The sequence below is a fragment of the Pipra filicauda genome, unplaced genomic scaffold (assembly GCF_003945595.2).
Source record: "Pipra filicauda isolate LSUMZ 115617 unplaced genomic scaffold, ASM394559v2 scaffold21_size4447388_pilon, whole genome shotgun sequence".
NCBI lineage: Eukaryota > Metazoa > Chordata > Aves > Passeriformes > Pipridae > Pipra > Pipra filicauda.
The window spans coordinates 3,732,198-3,753,102 of NW_024104332.1; the positions used below are offsets into that span (position 1 = coordinate 3,732,198).

General features: G+C 37.5%; 1 protein-coding gene across 7 annotated transcripts in view; it reads left to right on the forward strand.

The window, feature by feature from the left end:
- Positions 1-20,905, forward strand: part of GULP1 (GULP PTB domain containing engulfment adaptor 1) — a 128,660-nt gene that overhangs the window by 77,572 nt on the left and 30,183 nt on the right. For all 7 annotated transcript variants that reach the window (XM_039381368.1, XM_039381371.1, XM_039381370.1 and 4 more), the window contains exons 4-6: positions 7,471-7,542; positions 16,481-16,579; positions 19,377-19,514. In XM_039381368.1, the coding sequence (XP_039237302.1) occupies positions 7,471-7,542; positions 16,481-16,579; positions 19,377-19,514 (309 nt within the window). The remainder of the gene's footprint in view (positions 1-7,470; positions 7,543-16,480; positions 16,580-19,376; positions 19,515-20,905) is intronic.

Here is a 20,905-nt window from a genome sequence, read left to right on the forward strand (position 1 = left end):
CTGCCTTGTGGAGGTACCAGCTATATTTCTTAACATTGTTTTATTTTTACGATTGGATACTTTAATGCAGGGAACAGCTTTGATAGCTGTATTGCACTGCAATTTGATTTTTGATTTTATCCTTGCTCACAACCCCCTTAGCATATGACCACGCTGATCTCTCTGGAGAAGATTTAAGTTTTGATCATTTACAAAGTGGGTCCTAAAGTCTCCTGAAGTTCTGCTTACAAATTATTTATGGCAGTGTAAATATATACTCCTAGTGTTTTTTCCTTTTTCTGTGCCATTTTCCCATCTGGCTGCAGAGGAAAATGCAGTGGGACTTGAGGCAGAATGTGACCTGGTGTAATCATTCTCATTCTTTTGCCTTTAAAATTACACCAAGCTACAGTCAACCTCTTTGGTCCACATGTCAGGTTTCTTCCCAATCTGCAGCCACATAATTTCTCTTCTCACCACATCTGAACAAGGGTTAGAAGACAGGTGTAGGCAGGATTAGGACTGCCACATGTCCTCAGTTTCTCAGGCATCTTTACCCAAATATTTCCAGGTATTCCTGTTTCCAGACATTTCCATCCAGGGGATGGTGAGGTGTCCTACTCCAAGGGTTCTCTGTGTCCACCACTGTTCAAAGATAGGTAGAGCTTTAGTTACCAAATTATGTTCTTTGTTATTTATTCATAAATCCAAATTGAAAGACTGAAATGACTGCTTACACGTTTGGTAGTGGAGAGTTCTTAGTTACAGCCCTTCAAGAGAACAGAAGAAAGTACAAATTAAATCAGTGTGCAAAGTACAAATTCAAAGTTGTTGAGAAGGTGTTTAAAGTTAAGCACAATGTGGGTTTTACACCACTGCATCTAGAAGTTTGCTTTAACTGTTATCTAATTATTTTATGTTCCTTTCTCTAATGCTCTCTTTCTTCCCCCCAAAAAATTCAATGGCTTATTAAATAGATTTTTTTTATATCCTAATTACTGTAAATATTTTCACCTCTGTGTTTTCTCACATGCATTTGGCTTAATTCTACTGATGGATGAAATACCCACTAATATTTGATTTCCATCAGAAGACCCTTTTTAAAATGTTTTTAATTGTGTATTCCTTAATTTTTCATGAATAGTGCTTAAACACTCCCTAAAAAAAAATGCATAAATTTTTTTTCCTTTATCAGAGCCACCACTGGTGTGGAACATTACATGTCAGATGAGCAGAGGATATTCAGGGAATGTGCTGATGTCTGTGCCACTTTTCTGTCTCATACTCCCATGTGGTGAGTTGGATTTCTGCTCTCATTTGAGCAGCAATCATGCCTGGTAGAGACAGTTTTTTTAAAGTTTGTCACTAGAAAAATGCTCCCAAAAGGGAAAAATGGCAAAAATATGCCATTGTAGAAAAACAAGGAAGCTATTGCAGGTGAGGAACTGGACTATGGGGTGGGGAAAGAGAAGGAACTCAAAATAGAAAGAGGTGTGTGTTTTATTGTCCATACTGTCCTTCTGCTGTTCAAGAGATGGAGAAGGTTCATGTAGGCAAGGCTGAGCAAAAGCTGTGCATGTTTTAAGAAGTGGTTCACAGCTTAGACATTTGTTCTTCTTTTTTCTGCAAGGCTTCAAAACTGGTCTCTCTTCTCCTTCATTCTTGTTTTGTGTCCTGTTGTTCTGATGTTATCACAATGTGGATACACCTGTCTTCCTTTCCTCAGTAAATCAGCCTCCCTGTAGAATGGAGGAGATTGGAGGAGCTAATTTTTCAAATGTTGGCTGCAGGTATCCAGTAATTATTTTTTCATTGCCTTTTTCCCCTTTCTTTATTGTATAAATTTGGTAAGGACTATTTTCTTATAATTGCATTTAAATCTGCATGAAAGAGAACCTTTAATGTTCAGGGATTTCAGAGTAATAAAGAAATGTGACGCTGCAAAAGACTGGTGTTTTTTTAAGATTGAAATGTGATGACAAAAGAAAACAGATGTTGTTTAAAATTAAAATATCCTACACTGCTCTCTACTGGAAGAGTGGAAGTCTACATTAAATATTCAAAAGTGTACCTAAAACTATTTCTTAGTCAAGTTTAATGATTTTTTTTTTTTTTTTGACTCTGGTAAAACTAAATTTTCCAAAGCATGGATAGTCTTTTGTATTCATCTTAAGTTTTGAGAAAAGCACCTGGATATACTGTGAAAACATCAAGATGTTGAGGGTCAAAATGTAAGCTTCCAGGTGGAAGAATTACTGGAGAGTGTCCTGCTAATGTCAAGAAAAAAAAAAAGAACTGTTAATCTTCAAAATTCACCTGACCTTACTAATGGGCTGTATCAGAACAGCAACAGACTCATCAGAACTGTAAAGGATCCTGGATGCCTGAAGTTGCCCCGTGTTTGAATTGATTTTTAATTGAGCCAACAAAATAAAAGTGTAGAAGATTCACCTTTTAGTCATTTCTCCAGCCAAAGCGCAACAATAAAAGCAGTTTTAATAATGTCATTGTGGACTTGGTCCAAACATGTTTTGCCCACATAAAATGCACAGGAAAATTTTCACCTACATTCTGCAGGAATGAAGGATCTGTGTGAGAGTCCTCCTGGCCATTACAGGGTTGGATTATTCTCCCAGTTGCTGTTGATGATAAAACTTCTGCTGATTTTAACATAGTGAAATAGAGTCTGTTAATTCTCTTGTGAATCTTTGCACGTGGAGTGAACACGTCTGGTTGTCTGCTAATGTCAGATTGTAAACAGTTTGATCTGAGGTGTTCGTCTTGTGTATGGCAGGTCAACAGCTCACTTTCTTAATGGCAAACTTCAGTGTACTTTAAAGGAATACTTAAATGGTTCTCACTGATAAGGTCTCTTGACCTCATCAAGTTCTGCTTATAGACAACTGCAAGTGAAATCAGAATAAGTAATAGATCAGAAAATTAATTTTTCATCAGTTTTGTAGGGAGTGTGTACTCAAGAATGGCAGACTGCAGTGAAAAATGTGCAGTAATTTACATGAGAAAAACATTGTTTTAGCTTGCTTTATGTTATACAAATATTAAATGTCATCCTCTTTGAACTTCTTAAAGTATCCAATGAAAATTCAGTATGATCATGATGATCTTCTCATTAATAATAAAAAAATATATAAATATTTTAAAGTACGAGTCTAGTGGCGTGCCTAAATTATTGATCATTTTTCTTTGAATTGGCTTGTTATCCATGAAGTTACACCAACCTCAAGAATAATCTTTTTCCTAGTTACAAGCAGTAAACACACGTAGCAGTCATATGTAAACATTTTCCAGCTCTATTATGTGTTAGAATACATTACTTGTGTAAAGAACACTGAAGAGTTTAGTGCAGTTATTAGTTTGCATATAGGATATAATAGTGAATGATCTAAAGGGAAACTGCTATGTTACCTTCTGTTTGTTGTGCAGTGAAGTGGAGGAGTTTGTAGCTTGACTCTCAGGAACTGTTACACTTCATATGAAGACTGTTCTGCAGAAAGGACTCTGAAGCGCTGAAAAAAAACCCCACTGACTTTTCAAGTTCCCACCTCGAACTCTGTAATGGTTCTGCTCTCTGAAGGAGCCCGGGCTTGAAAAGGGAAGGTTCAGATTTACCCCCTTTTGCTTGGAATTTTTATTGGAGAAACTCTTCCACGCTCAGTGCTTGTGCTGTTCCTGCCGCAGCTGGGCCGAATTCCTGACATAGCACATATCTGCCCTTTGTGTTTGAAATGGCCATCTCCCCGTTTCAGGAGGCTGCTGAATTAGTTGTTATTTACTTTAGAAATCCCCGAGGTGGCAATGCAGCCTCTGTGTTGGGGACTGTATAAACACGGAGTCCTTTAACTAAAAAGTAAGTTGTAAAATCTCGGTTTTCAAAAATTCTAATATTTTCCCACTCTAAGACAGGGGTAAAAAGTATGAAAATCCATTTTTCTCTAGGTTTGAGTGATCAATAGATTAGTGAAAGGGTTTTTGTACATAGTAAGGCTGTGTTTATCTGGTCTTCTAGTAGTGTGTGTAAATGTATCACCACTGTTTTAAGGAAAGTCCATTGTTTTATTAATTTAGGGTTACCTGTTTCTTGGGTCACTTGTGGGTTTAGCTGCAATAAAGCTGTCTTTGGGAAGAATCTCCTGTTAATTGACCTCCTCTTTGACTGAGGCAGTCTCTGTTTTGCAGAATGAGTGATTTCAGTGGGTCCAATGGAAATGGAGTTAATGTCTGGGCTATTGCTGGTTATAATGTCTCTGTTTTGCTTTGGGGATGCTAGTTTAAGAAAGCTTGTTAAACAGGTTTGGATGTTTTTTAAGGGCCACTGTGAGGTTACATCTGTTCTGCTGTTAAAAATGTTGAAGTCCCAGCTTTGCAAGCAGATGTGTTTGCTCAGCTTAACTGGTATGAGTGATGCCAAGCTAATTGGCACCTGATATTAAACAAAAAATGATGAGAGTTCACATGGAAAAGGCACACAGCAGAGGAAAAAGCAAGCAGTAAAAAGCTTTCAGTTAAAATGTTAGCTATGTAACCCTATATTGCATAGTCATTATTTTGTTACGATAAACTTTTTCAGGTTTGAAATTCTGTCAGTATTTTGTCCCCAAATAGGACAGTCCAATTAATACAAATATTCAGATTATTTCCCCTTAATTGCTGGTGTTCTCTTTATTACTCTTACCAAAAATAAATAAATAAATAAAAAGAGGGGTCGAGCATGAAATGTGTAAACAATTTGAATCTACCTGAATTTTAAAAATATAGGATTGCAATTAAAAGAGATGCAAGTAGATACAAACAGTACAATCCATGGCATGGCCTTATAATTTCTGATTGATATTAGCACTTAAGGTACAAATCTTTGTCCATCTGGATTAAATGCATCTTGCTGTATTTTCCCACACTGAAGAGTATATTATGCATAAGCTCAAATTCCACATCCAGTTCAAAACTGCTGAGAGCAATAGAAACTTCAGTAGTGATGCTTAATGTCAAAACTGACTCTCATCTGGAAGACAGTGCATTGTAGATGACTGATGGAATTCTGGTGGGTTATGTTCCATAAATGCTGGTGTTTCTGTATTCTCTGAGTCTTGGTTGTTTACTTCTTTTGTAACCTGTTGAGCAAACCCAAAGGGTTTCTTCAGGTCTTGTCAGTCTTTTAAACCTGTGCTCACAGCAGTTTATCTTTCTGTTTACATCTCTACTTCTCCCTCCTCTCCATGATCAGAAATGTTAATTTCTGGGTTGGGAAACATTACTATGAGCTTTAAAATTCAGTGACCTTTAACAGATTCCCCAGCTGTGGCAGAAGTTTCATTTGACGCTTCCACGTTCTAAGGCAGTGATGTGAATTAGCAGGAGGCACGAGCCCCTGGGAAAACTGTGGTTGTGGAAGTTACTGTTCATGGAAAGACTGGTTGGCTGCTGGGATTTGTTGAATACAGCAAAGATACCTCCATCCTTTCTGGACTGTGAATCTGAGGAGAAAGCTGAGAAGGAAGTTGCAGGGAAATGGTTCCGTTGCTTTTGAGGCGTCTTTTGCTATCTCAGATTTCAATTATCTGGATGGGAGCAAGCAAATAAGAAACACAGGGCAGCCCTGTGCCCTTCTGGAGAAGTAACTGCAGGTGAGGCAGCATAACCTGGGGCAATCTAGACATGTGTGTGACCCAATTCCACCCAAAACCTGTCTCTAAATCTATTGAGAGGTACCAGGCTGCTTACACTGGTGATGCCTCTGGAGCTGCCAGTTTCAAAACTACCCAAATATTAGGAATCACACATGGATGAAGCGTGCTCAGCTGTCTTCCCCTTCTCCCTGGGCAGCAGTGACCTGTGTTCTCTGTTCACTGAGCCTTGTTCACACCTGCAGCTGTTATTTCCTGTGTTCATGCAGGATTCCTGCACAGTGTATCGCGTACCTGCCCACAAACTTGCAGCAATTTTACTTCTGCCCCTCGTGTTCTGCCAAGTGTGGAATGTATAAAGATGCTTGTGTACAGGTATCTGGGATTATTGGCAATTCAGCATTCCCCTGAAATTCTTATCTGACCTTAGCCACTCTTTTTCTTTTTTTCCCCCCACAGACCCTTGCTCAACATTCACTTACCCTTCCCTTTCTGTCTCTGCCACGTGTAGTATCATAATGTCCAAGAGTCATTCCTGCTTCTCTATGTGCATTTTGTGCAGCTGTCACTTTTCCAGGGAAGATCACCACCTCTGTTTAAAGCCACCAGAGATGTTGCATGAAAGAAATTAAATAGCAGAGGTTTCTGCTTTGTTATTACAAACCCTTGGTGTCTGAGCTGGAGAACTGTAATAGCAGAGACCGTGGACAGCAGATGTGTGGGGGGGTGTTTTGATTTACACGCTGTTGTATGCAAGGTGGCACATCATATTTCAGAGTCAGCAGCAAATTTCCAATGAGGCTTAATTATTGGTGGAGCTGCACAGTTTCTTTGCAGGAATAAAACTTGAGCCTACTCAAGCTTTTGAGTGTTTAATAGAATTTAAAACTTCAGAGTTACTCCGTCAAAAGCATCTGTAGCTTGGCAAATTTAAGTTCCTTTTGAAACTGCCAAGACTTAAAAAATTTTACATTTTTGTGTAAAAAATTTTACATGTGTGTCATGTTACACAAAGCATTGTGCACTTTTGTAAGAAAGTGAGGGGGGAGGTTCTTGCTACCATTATTTTGGCATATACATGTATTAGTGTGGCTTAAATCTAACTGTAACTCAATGTGAAAATTGGGCAATTCAAAATTAAGGAATATATTACACAGATCAGCTTCAGGTGGGGGTTATCATACCTTTTGTAACAGTGTAGTAGAAGGCAAGCAAAACTGCACTGAACATAAAAGCATTTTGTTGTACAAATAAAGAAGTGGTAAGGTCCCTTTATGTATTAACAAGTGTATGTTTGGTTTTCATCAAAACCTTATTTGGTAAAAATATCAACTCCAGTCAAAAATCTTTGAATATGACCCTCTCTTTTATGTAAATTGGAGCCTAGTTTCTTTAAATCTATGAAATTACTGTACCAAGCATCTCTGAGAGAAAAATCAGTCCCTTTCATCTGTCTTGCATCACTGCATGAAAGTTTTAGCAGAATAGTCCAAATGATTGGCTCATGTTGATTCACAGGAAGTATCAGTACTTTTTGTGCATTTTTTCATTATTTTCTAAAAGGAGATTACCAAAATAATGATTTCCATGTGGAAAAAGGTGCTTTACCCTCTATTTACAGATTTGTATAGGATGTTTTTTTAAAGGTGATTTTAATAACTCTTATATTTGTCTAATTAGAATTTAATTCCTGTTATTCTCTTCATTAGAAATAGCCATATGAAGATTTGCTATTTGAAACAATTGCCTTTCCAAAATGCTTTTTGGAAATAGCTGGGAAATAAGATTACTTGAGTTGATTAGACCTTTCAATGCATAACTTACTGCTCACAAATTGCAATCTTTTCAGTTCCTTGGCAGTACAGAAGTGGAGCAGCCCAAAGGCACCGAAGTTGTAAGAGACGCTGTTAGAAAATTAAAGGTGAGAAAGAATTTTTAATGAAATACAAATGGAATGTGTTCTTAACCTGTTTTCACAGCTAAGACACTTTGTACATTTTCTAGGTAAATTCATTGGTTCTAGAAGCAGTTACTTTTAGTAATCTCTTCACTGGTGTGTTGGCTCTTCTTTATTATGTCTGTATTGCCAGCTATACAAATATTTAGTTCTCTTACATGTTATACAATTATGTATAAATATTTATAAAGTTAACATATTTTGCTGTGTAATGCTTGTTCTTTGGGAACTTCAGGGCTTCATTAATGCAAACTGAGGCAGCAAGAATTCATTTTAGCTGCCATCCCCACTTCAGGGCTGATTCACACCGGTGGCTGAGAAAATCAGACTTTTACAGTTTCTTCTTGGTTGTGTGTCCTCAGGCACTGAGGGATTTGGTGGACAATTAGATATATCCTGGTGAAATGACCTGTGGAGGGTTGTTAACTGATAACGTGGCTTTGGCTTGACGGTTGAGTGACAGCTGATGTGCTCAGAGCCCTTCAGATGCTGGAAGCTGCAAGATGGGAATGCTGATTTCCCTGCCCTGCTCACTCCCACTGCTGTGGAATTGTGCTGCTTCATGTTCAGCTGCTTAGAACTGCTGGAGCTTTAGTTTATTTAGATGTAACAGTCTTTCTCCCTACTTTTGCGCTTTCCATAACTTTTTTTGGGCTTTTAAATACGTTTCCTTGGAAAATCAGCAGGAAACATTGGGAATTAATATTGAAAAATTCGATTCTGTGTTATTGCCATAATAAAAAGGGGAAGAAAGAAGACATGAAATTACTCATGTAGCTCAGCTTTTAAAACGGAGGTTTCCCTTGAATAAGGCATCTTTACAGGATTGATCAGTAATTGTATTAAGGGATTGAAACAGAAGTTCTTTGTCCTTGTTTTTGCTCTACCAAAAACAGTAACACAGTCTATAAAAGTTTGTTTAGTCAGTTCTTAGAGTGTTTTGTGCCAAAAAAGATTTACCTGTTTCAGTTAGAGCCATAATTGCCTATTTATCAACTACTGAAACAATTACCTTTCCAAAATGTTTCTTGGAAATAGTCGGGAAATAAGATTACTTGAGTTGATTAGGCCTTTCAATGCATAACTTACTGCTCACAATTTTCACAAACTTGAAAAACTTTTTTCAAGTGCTTTAAGCTAAGGTAAGTCTGACCCTTTCTTAACCATTACAGCATTCTACCAATGGAAACAAAATGTGTGGGGTTTTGTGCACCTTATGCAGTTTATGGCTAATACTGGAGTGAAGCCTGTTGTGTTCATTGTTTCGTGTTTATAAAATTCCAACATCCTGTACAAAGTTAATTCTGTGCAGATTTGTCGTGATGATAACCTGCAATGGTGAAGCCTTGATAATATTTATGATGTTTTATCAGGCTTTCCCGAAGTAAAGCAGCTGCTAAGTGTGTCTTTCTCTCACTGGTGGAACTCTAGACTAACCTGGACTCTCACTGATCACTGGAGGCTTTGGATTGTACGATTTCTTACCTGAAAGAGTTTGCTCCAAAAGCAGATCCAAAAAAAAATATTTCAAATAACTGTTCCCTGAAGTGTGGGAAGAGCCAGAAATTTCATATATGTATTTGTAGTATCATTGGAGTATGTTGATATCTGTTCTAACTTTTTACACCTGTTCCCTACATAAACCACCTTGGAGATAGATGTCCAAATAGTTGCTGCCAGAATCACACCATTTCTTCAAGTTTGGAATTTTGGAGCTCAGATGTCAAGTATTATATGTGATCTTACATAATCATAACTTCATTAGAAAAGTTCCAAAGTAGTTAATTAAAGGCAACTTTTGGAAGGACTTGAAAAATCTTGGAACAGAATTCAGAGAGCAACAAAAAAGTTTTAAGTTTGAAACAATCGCCAATTAATTGAGTACTCATTTCAGCACTGACTTACATTGTGTATCTGTATTGTTTGAAAAGAAGCCTCGAGGTATTTAATTTTATTATTAAGCACACATCTGTAACTTGTTTTTAGAAAATCCTAATTGAAAATTTTAAAACCAATTAAACCAGCTTGAAAACTAATGGCTTATATTGAAAGAAATGTTGAATAAATGTATTTAAAGAAAATATATGGTGATTTGTGGGGTCGGAGGGTTTTTAGAAGATGTGTAGCTTGTGATGCCATGTTTATAATTTTTAAGTATGTGGATTTGGTTTTAATCACATTGTTAATCATAGTTTATTGTTAATTAAAATTAAACACTAGCAGAAAAACAACTGACACTTTCTTGATGTCTGGAGCTATTATTACAAGTGGCATACATCACGCTAATAACCTTTTGAAGTCATGTGCTTACAGTGATATATAGACCATGAAATACTGTCACCATAAAGTATTTTTCTTGAGCTATCATGTCATCAAACTGTGTCAGAGTAGAGATTTGATATACAGCTCTTCACTTCTTTAAATCATGAGCCCTGAACTCCCTCAGCACGGGGACTCTTGGCTTGCCCAGCACAGAATCTGCAGCTGCCATTCCAAGAACTGGCTCTTCCCAGCAGGTGGAGCTGACGTTCTGCAGAAACACAAAATAACTTGGAGGAACTTTCTTTTTGATGCCTCATTGTGCTTCTTTTATCCCAAATACTACTTTTGCATTTTCTTGACGATTTTTCTGGGTCAGCTGCAATCAGAGGATGCAGTTTTTTCGAGCATCTATGTTTAATTTTTCTTGAGGGTTCTCCACTGGTTTCATCCAGCTGGGATTTCCTCTTGTGTTTTCAAAGTTCTTGGAGCTGTACTGCAGGAGGAAGAAGAAAGCTGCACACTAATGCTTTAAAATGTGTGGGTTTATTTGCAAGAAAAAGGTGAATTTATTACAAACAAATTTTTTCTTTCAAGTTTTCTGGTCAAACTAATTTCTAGAATGAAGCAAAAACTAAAGAACCAAAAAAACGAAAGAATCTTGGTACCAAGATGCTGCATCCAAACATGCCTACACTATTCAAATGTCTAAATGTTGTCAAATCACAGTTTATTTTATAAAGTGAGATGATTATTCTCCTTGATTGATGAAGGGTATAACTCCTAGATCAGACTGTAGGAATGAATTTGATCCTTTTTATAAAGTGCTTGAAGGGTTGCCAGAGGTGAGAACAGCTAGACCAGCAGAACACATGGAAAGGGAAGCACAACCAGACCAGTGGTAAAAAAAAACAGCAGGGAGGGGTGTTAGGGAGAAATCAGAAGTAGACACCTGAGTTTGGGGTTGTTCCTTTTATGCTCTTCCATGGAATGTTTTTGCAAGGGCCAAACTTAAGGCTGTTCTCTTACCCAACTTTCAACTCAACATCCGTTTCTCTCCACTTGTGTTCTGTAAGTGGAGATGACCAGACATAAAGTAAATAGAATTAATCACTTTGAAACCACTTGAAATATTCTTCATCAGCTCCTTGACCCGTAGGGATACACGAAGTGAAGAGTGCTCTTTCACACAAGCTGTGATGCTGTCCTGCTGCTGCCCTTAATGGACCATCAGTGGATGTTGTTCTGAGCTCTCTTTCCTGTTAAAGCTGGGTTTCATTTGTTTTTGCAAGGGTGGAGTACAGAGAATCTTTTAATATTGGGATAAAGAAGTTTCCAGCCAAGCCTTACAGCCATGACTGTTCTTTTTGAAGTACTGGAGAAAGCAGAATTTGCGGTTCAAGGACTGGTCAGGGACAGCCTAAAGACCAAAGAAAGTCAGATGAGAAGAATTGAATAAGAAAATACCTGTTTACCCTCTCTCAAAAAAAACCCTAAAATCCAACCCTGCCCCAGCGCCCCCCCAAAAAAAACCAAAAAGCAAAACCAACCAACCAAAAAAAAAACCACCACCAAAAAACCCTCAACAAACCCCCAAACTTCCATGCCACCAAACAAGATAACATCCAAAAACCCTCAAAACCAAACAACAACAAAAAAGCAACCCAGACCCAAATAAAACAAAACAAAAAAAATATGACTTCGGGAAGTAAGAGATGGAAAAAAGACTGCAGTGCATTGTCTTCTACACTGTGGTTAATAGATGGATAGTCTTCCTCTCAGTCCAGTGTGTATTAGGAGAATAAAATACAATATGTTCCGTAGAAATGGACTTCTGGATAGCTTTTTTCCTACCCTGACCCTTACTGAGAGATGCAGTTTTACATATCAGTGACCTCTTCCTCCTTTTCCTCTTCCTGACAACTGTTTTTCAGAGGTTATAATTTCATTATACTCACATGAAACGTGCATGAGAATTTGTACCATGACACAACCAGTAAGATGACATGGAGACACTGCAGAAGAAATAGGGGCTGTTGGGTTTTTTCAGGCATCTTCCCTTATAATGAATGTTGTGATGGAAAAAGGAGGAAATACACCTTCTCAAAGCTCAGTACAAAGCTGTTTCTCAGTTTATACAACTACACTGCCCTCAAACAGACATATTTTAAGGTATCTACATGAAGTGCAATGTCTGATGTCTCACTGGGAGCCTGAATAAAATGAAGGAGTTGAGCCTCTGATCCCTGGGCTGAAGATTAGCACCAAAATCAAAGAAACATCTACCTTTTGCTATCTCAGAGTATTTTGAAAATACCCTTGAACTGTGCAAACATTAAATAGAAGAACATAGTTTTAATTTGTGTATCTTAATGCATATGATTCGTTTTAACCATTTTTTTTTTAGCTACAGTTCCTGGCTGTTTTGAAAGCATGATTTTTTTCCCCCTAATGTTATTTCTCTTGTTTGTGGTTTGCTAAGACTTGATGCATAAGCATGTCAAATTAATTTTAATAAGAGTCTCATACTATCCAGTAATAAAAGATGAGATATACAGGGGTTTTTCTATTTTTATTTTTAAAGAAAAAATTAAACCACAGAAAATAGGTTTATTTGTATCTGTTGCTTACCTTAAAAGATGTAGCAAAAATATGATGTTAATTCTAAAGCAGTTAAACTAAAACTAGCCCATCCCACTGAGCTGCACCAAATCTGGGTGTCTTGCCTGAGAACATTATATGTATAAAGTAACAGCTTAAGAATCTGGCCCATCATGTCTCTTCCCAAGCCATGCTGTGATTCATTATAATTTTATATCATCGTCCAGTTGGATGCCAATGGGAGGCTACAGATTTTTACCCTCTTAAATAATCTTGTTTACTGTGTGAGATACAACTTTTACTTTGCTACAAATGTGTACTGAAAGGATAAAATAATAATTTTTGTACCTCTCCCAGATCCAGAGGTCCCCCAGGGTCCTCTTTAAGTAAAAGGAATTAGTAGAAAAAAGTAGAGGAAAGAAGGATAAATCAGCTGATACCTGACTGAGAGTTGGGATGTGCTGCTCAAACCCCACACAGGTTTGGGAGGTGGCTGAATTTGGCATTTTGGAGGTCAGCTATGAAAGAAATTGCTGCTCAGTATCTCTGTGTTATCTGTTATCACAAGGGACAGGGAGTGGGCAGGAAAAACGCTAAGAAAGGAACTGCACCAATTTTTCCAAATTTATCTACATGTGCTGTTTGGTCGCTGTATCCTGTTAAACCTTTGATTAAAAAGCTCTTTTGTGTGGATGTCTGTGTTGAAGAAATTATTTCATGTTTTTTTCTTTTACTACTAGCTTTTTTTTAATTTTTATTTGATGGGGTTTCTCATAAAGTAGGTTTCCAGCCCTCTGCTAACTTTTGCAAATATCCTGTTATTTTTCTCCATTTGAAACCCTCGGACCATAAAATTCGAGTATTTTCTCACAGGCATCTGATGCAGTGCAGCCGTTGTTGTCTTCTTGGGGATCTCTTACAAATACCCAAGGATTGCATTCCTTTTTTCTGTTTTCATTTCATGAGAAGGTCCACATGAACGAAGAGGGAAGGCCTGCCATGTTCTCAGGGCTTTCTCAATTCCATCCTCACAGGGTGCTCTCTCAAGAAACAAGGTTTGTTCCCACAGGTGGGATTTGCAAAGTTGCCTGGATGAAAACAAACCAGCTCCGTTGTGGTGCCAGTCTGGTGTTCTGGCTGGGGAAGTGTTCCCTGAGTTATTTGCCCCTCCATCACCCTTTGTGATCTGGGAGCTTCTTCTGCAATTATTTCAGATTTCAGATCATTACTTATTTTCCTCCCCCTCTTTATTCCTCTTATTTTTTTCTGCCTGCAGATTTTATCAGTAATTATTTTTTTCTCCTGCTCATTGTTCAATAATGTCATGCTTAAGAAATAGACCCTGCTGGAATACATTAGAAACATATCTTCCCAATGACAATTTCCTGTTTATAGCTGCATCTGGAGACTAATGTAACTAACTTAACTAATACTCTCTTTCTGTTGCTTCATTTGCTTAAATATACTGGCATACAAAATTCAGATGCTTTGTCTGCTTTGAGAAGCTGCATTTTTTTGTAAAATCCATATTGATCATGAATAATTTCATCTCACGTGAAATCTCGAGTTCTTGAACTTGATTTGTGCCTTTTGGGAGTGGAGACGTGGTAGGGTCAGTTTGTTTACCCTTTTTTTAGAATTGGCACAGAACTGCCTTCTGGAACTTCCTCAGTGTTGTAAGTCGTCTTGACTACTTGGAGCAAGCTTTGGCCAGCTGTTCTAAAACTTGTACAAGTTATTCACATCACTTATTTTAAAAAAGTTTTCATGTTGTAGCTGTTGTTCAGGAGCAGTGAGATGATTACCATTGGAAAATCGTGCATTCCATCATCATTCTCAATACATACCATGGCTATAACTCAGTAAAGTCAAATATTTATGCCCCCTCTTCATTCCTGCACAGAAGTACTTGTACTTGGCTTGATTATAAAGGGACATTTCCAAAAATCAGGATTCACTCAAGTTCAAGGCTGTTCTAATTTAAGTTTTATATTCATCTTGGAGAAAAAAAAAATCCATGCTAATAAAACATTGATTGACCTATCTTTTTTTCCTATTTTTTAAAAGCACAAACTTAAGAAGTAAACAAGTGAAATTTGCGTTATAAAATTTAAGTCAGATTTTTTGGGGTGGAGGGTTAACTAAAGAAAAAATTTTTATCAAAGAAAATTATTTTTTTCCTGAATTGTCCTATAAAGTCAAGAAATATTGTTGGCCAAGATTCTGTAAACTAGCAATTATGTTTTTAAATTTTATTTTCTATATAGATTTAAAAAAAAAATGAAAATATGCATATGGGATGACCCACCTTAATTCAAAGAAGGGGATTAAAGTGTATTAAGAGTTTACATATTCAAGACGTGGGCTTAAAGATAAATAGGAGGACAGGAAAAGGATGTGTTGCTAATATACATGAAGTGAGGCAGAACTAGAAGTTTTGTTGGATTTGCTTGACTTTTGAGTAGTTGGGTTTCATAAAATATTTGGCCAATGACTGTAGCAGTCCTAGCTGTTGAAATGCAAAATGGATGTTTAGGTTTAAGAGTTGGTTTTGAGAATGGTACAGAGTGGTTTAGGTGGGAGTTGTTGTTTGGGGGTTTTGTGGAGGTGAAAGGCATTGTTTGTTTTACAGGTGTGTCATACCTATCAGCTGTTGTGAATCATTAATCAGTAAATAAACTGTCTGGATAGGTCATGTAAAACAGGTTCATGTTGTGCTTTTAGAATAGTTCTCAAAACTAGCTAATAATTTACATCAACAAAACTGCCTCTAAGGAAACTGAGACAACAGGGATGGAGACAGTCATACTCTGTGAAACAGGACACTACTGAAAGATTTTCCAAGTACTAGTTGCAATAGGAACAGAGCAAAAACCCAAACCTTCAATTAATCAAATGAATAACAAATTTTAATCAGAGTTTTTAAGTATTTGTGGGATAGGTATGTGTTGGCTACAGCCAAGCCCTTCACAATCACAAGGTAATTCAGGCTTGCATCTCGCAGGTCTAACCCTTCTGAAGATAGGGCAGCACCCTTGGTGACATCCTGGACTCTTTATGCCACTAAAAGTCATTGTCCACACTGCCTTCTTGTACTGATGGTGAATTATGCTCTCAGTTATTCTTGAGTGGGACCATTGAGGACAATGTGTTCAAACATAAAGCTCTGAAGCAAAATTCAGCTCCTCTGGCCTTCAGTGAATCATCATCCTTATTTATACATTTGAAAATACCATTCCAGGCTGTCAAAGACCTGAAAGGAAAAAGGCTGGTAACAGAACAGAATATGGAGCAATTCCATATATTTGCTGTGAAAGTTACCCAAATTCAGGGCAATTCTTAACTGCTATGCAGGAACAAGTTTTAGACTCTCTGCGATTTTATATGCACTGTTCATGAGAGAAAGATAAGTCCAACCTAACAGCTAGAAGAGAAGATATAAAAGAATGGGAAATGTGTTGAATAGGACACATTACCCAACCCTGTGATACAAAGTGTTGTCTAGTCATCATGAAGTGGACTGCTGGCAGATTAATTCTGGGAATAAAACAGAAGAGATCAAGTACTTCTTAGGTGTTGACAGCAGTAGTGCTTTCAAATTGACCCTGTTGAAAAGAACTGATTTCCTTAAAGGATCATCCAGGAAGTCCCCCCTCCATGTGTGTGAACAGAAGTGAGTGTGGAAATAGTAGGGTGTGGAAAACACAACAGCGACAAACTGAAAGGGTTCATGTTTCTACTGGTCTCGTAGAAATCTCAGGCAAAACTTAAAACAAGCGCATAAACAGCAAATAAAACTTTCAAGAGAACATGCTAAGTAATTTTAAAATGCTTTTTCTTGAATTATGGGAGTATTCAGCAGTCAGGTCTGCTGTTCTGTGCCCAGCTGAGACTTTGGGGTTGGTTGATGTTGTTTGTAAGAAGCTTTCTGAAGAAGGAAAGAAACAACTTCAGGTGGCAAGAATTGAGAGGAAATGAGAATTAATAAAAAAAAAATAAACCCAATGTTAATGTGATTGCTGCTGTGTTTTTCATCTTCTAGTTTGCAAGACATATCAAGAAATCTGAAGGCCAAAAGACGCCCAAAGTTGAATTACAAATCTCAATCTATGGTGTAAAAATCCTAGATCCTAAAACAAAGGTAAGAAACTTACCTTTTTCGTGCTAAACTAGCAACTATTGATTTCACTGTTTTCAATGTTTTTATTTTTTATATATTTTAAAGTATTATAATGAAAGGTATTCTGTTGATGGAAAAAAAATCTTTTAAAATAACATTTTTTGTTGCAGCGTGTTTCCAGGAAGGTACAACTGATAGTCCTGAATGTAGACCGTACCTAATATGGTATTTAATTTTTTTTAATCGTTTCACAGCAGAACTTCTAAATTTTGAGGAAGATGAAAACAGTGTGGTGAATAAATGTTAACATCACACATGATAAACCCATTTCCAACTCGTCACTGTCGTGTAGCTGCCACATGTAGGTGTTTGCAGGTGAATGAGCAGACGGTTTGTTTGCAGTTACTCATTCTTCGTGCTGCTGCTTTGGCAGTGCATCTCTCTTTTTTTTTCTTATTTTCTCATGATCTTACTTTATTGTACCCCCTCCTTCCTAGAGTGCCTATGTTTCCCAGGTGTGTTGCTATAAACATCATGTAGCAGGCTATAAGCACTACTGTAGACTTTTCCTGCCTTTTCAGCAGTGAAATCCATTTTCTATTCCTTTGTTTTCTGTAGTATTTTGGAAGGGTTACACAAAATCATCACAGAATCAGAGAATGGCTCGTGTTGGAAGGGAATTTAAAGACCATCTCGTTCCAAACCCCTGCCATGGGCAGGGACACCTCCCACTACCCCAGGGTGCTCCATCCAGGGGTTGGAGGGGGATGGAGCAATAAAGCATCCTCCTCACAAACTTCAAAGAGGAATAAGGAGATAAATATAAACAAGCTGAAAAGTATTTGTTCAATAGTCAGCAATTCTTAACACCTACATGTTCTTAAATCTTTTATACATATGCTGAATGTCGAGTTTGAATGAACCTTTTGTTACTGCTTCTTAATTCTGGAGTAATTGCTGTATTCAGACAGGACAGGCTTTTCTCCAAATGCTGTTGCTGCTTGCAACCCATTTGCACCTCAGACTCTTGATGCAACCACAATTCAACATAACAGTTCACACATAAGCAGAGTAGCCAAGAAATATTGATGTCAGGTTTAGTTGCAGCTTTTACATCTTCCTCATGCCATCAGGCAGAAAGGGGTATTAAACCCCATATCCTGGCAGCAACTGCTTTAAAATAACAGTTTTAAATGCCAAAATATGTTAGTGTTCCTAACTCCTCCTGCAGAGATTAACAGAAAGCTGCGGGATAGATGTTCCTGGGAGAGTAGGAACATTCTAATCTCTTAGCAGTGTGGTCATTACAACTCCATTAGCAATCAACTGTGAGTAGCCTTTTTAGCTCCCCCACTTTGTTGCTGAAAGCTACGTGTAAGTATAAATTTGAATCAAGTTTTCCTTCTTTTTGCACAATTGATAGGTAGGTGCTTTAGGAAATTACTTGAATTCCATGTTATCACTAATTAGAATAACTTTTTGGGCTGTGTTGTGGAAACAAATCTCTTCGGTATTGTTACAGAGGAATATTGGTTTATATTCACATGATGACTATTAATTGCAGTAGAAACAAGAGGCCTGATCATCTATCAGGACCTGGCTCTATACTTGGCACTCAAAAAAAGGGAGGATTACAGAAAAGTGGTTCTGTCTTTAAATGAGATAATACAGTTATATGGATTTGTAAATCCAACAGTGTCAAGGAAACCTGTGTTATTCTTTGTGAGTGTTCAAGAGCTATGGGAGAAGGAGGTTAAATAAGAGAGATTTGGGACATGGGAGAAGTACAATACACAGAAGAAGAGCTAAGAACATTTTCTCTAAAGACTGAGAAAATGAACTCGGTTGGGGAAGGGGGAAAGATTGCCCACATGGTGCATTTTTTGGCTACATAATTGTGTGCTGAGGGGACGTGCCTTTGTTTATGAGCTTACAGCAATCTGGGAACCCCAAGGCTGCACAGAGGCTTTCTTTTTTTTTTTTTAAGAGATAATAGCTCACATCTAAAGGACATATTTTCCTTTAAAGCAAATGCTTCTTTCCCATGTAATAAGCCAAATAAAATAAAATACCAAGAGGAGACTTGGTGAAGAAAAACAACAAAAAACATGGTTGAGATAGTTTATTTCAGTCTTTTCAAGCTTTCTCATCTGAAGAGCATCGCCATCACTTTTTAAACAGCTTGAACTTGCTTTTTAATGGAAAATGAAATATAGTAGCAAAAATATACAAATAATAATGTTTAAAAGCTGCTTATGTTGCACCCCAAGTAAGAAATTATTTAGATGTGAAATTTATTTCTCTGTGCCCCTGTATTTGGGTAGCGAAGTCATTTTATTTCTGTTTTCTATATTTTGGGAAGCAAGGTAAGGACTCATTTCAGCAAAATCACTTTAACAAACCTTGGGAGATGATGAAATCTGAATATGGTTTGCACCTGGAAAAAGAACAGATTATTTTACATAATCAGGCTCTAAATAAATTGCACAGGGACACAAGGCAACAGTAAAACCAATTTTCTAGCACAGAAATTACTGTCCAAATAAACGCTTCCAGACAAATTCTGTCCAAATAAAAACTTCCTGTTTACATTCAGTACAAATACGAGCATTTTTTAGGAGATGAGTTTGCTAACTTCTGTTATACTTTCAGTCAATTTTCAGGCACTCTCATGTACAGTGAGAGACATTTAAAACTGTCACTGCAGCTCGCTCACATTTAGGTACCTGAACAGAGATTTATTTTGTGCTTTTATTTCTTTTATCCTAAGCATGTATAGTAGTAATATCTGAAAAATTAAATTTCTGTTTATTTGCAGGAGGTCCAGCACAACTGCCAGCTCCATAGGATATCGTTTTGTGCTGATGATAAAACCGACAAGAGAATATTTACTTTCATATGCAAAGACTCTGAGTCCAATAAGCACCTGTGCTATGTATTTGACAGTGAGAAGTGTGTAAGTATGCAAGATGCTTTGCAAGGCCTCAGGTGGCTGTTCTGGTGATTGGCCTGCCTTGAAACAAAGCAGGAATGGTTCATGAAATAAAGGCACACAACCTGCCTTGTCACTGGGGCACATCAGCTGAATTTTTCATGTTCACGTAGTGTCTTGAGACTCCGATGCATTGATTTAAAGAAGAGTGTCTCTCTTCCATGACCTGAGGTGGTTTTCTGGTACAATTGTTCTTACCACTCAGCTCAACATCCTGGGAGAAGCATCTGCAATGCTCTTGGAGAACAGGCTCCATCCCACCAAGCTAGAAATGTTTGCACGGCTGTTTTAGGGAGATTGCTGCAACCCTGTGGCTGAGATACCCTTTCAGGCTTTTCTGCTGGCATATCTGTCTCAATTTTTTGGGGTGTTTTTTTGTTGTTGGTTTTTGTGTGGTTTTGTTTTGTTTATTTTTTTTAAAAAAGCCAAGGTTTTCCCTTCTCTGCCCACCCGTCCCCACCACATCTCTCAAAGTTGTTGATCCCGGGACACACAACAAGAAAATTCATTGCACCAACTACTGAAATGCTCTTGTGGCTGAGACAGAGCAGGGCAGCTGTTCAAAAATGTGCAATAGCAAAAAAAAATAAAAAAAATAATACTTTAGGACAGGAAATGAAGAAAATGGTGTCTAGCTGAAACAGGGTCACCCTGGAAGGAAGTGATTAACAGCTAAACCCAACTGAATCAACACTGAAAATGGATGGATTAGTAATCTCAAGTTTCTTTTTTTTGTTTTATTCTGAAGTAGCTGAGATACCCTACAAATGAAATTATATTTTTTAGAAAAAGTTACACATTCCTTTCTCCTTATATGCAATTATGTAGCATTATGTGTTACTTCACAGTGTTTCTGATTATTTTGTTGTTCACCTGCATTGCTCCAGTGCCTTCAGTAGGTATCATTCAGAATTGCTAGACACACCTGTTCATTTCTCCTAATTTCTCTTCAGATTTCTACCCTGCCCCTTTTTCTCACATTCCAGTGATTTTCAATTGCCCTCAAAGTCTCTGTGCACTAACACCATTTTTATGAGTATTTAATGACTAAGGAATTGTTTTTTCTTCTCTTCTACCTCATATTTCACTGAACTTTTTTTCTCTGTTTCCCTGTTTGTTCATTAGTACTCTCAAATTCCAAAGGATCCCAGCTCAGTTTATACTTTTCATTTCATCCCACCTTCATCCCTCTGAGAAGTTAGTATTATATAAAAGGCTGGGAGCATCATCTTCTGTACCATTTTTGTACATCCAGCCCTTTGAGTTCTTCCAGGTAGCAAAGGAAAAATGTTCTCTTTGAGCAGAATGCTCTACTTTCACAAGTAGCAGCCAATTTCAGGTTTTAATTTCAATAA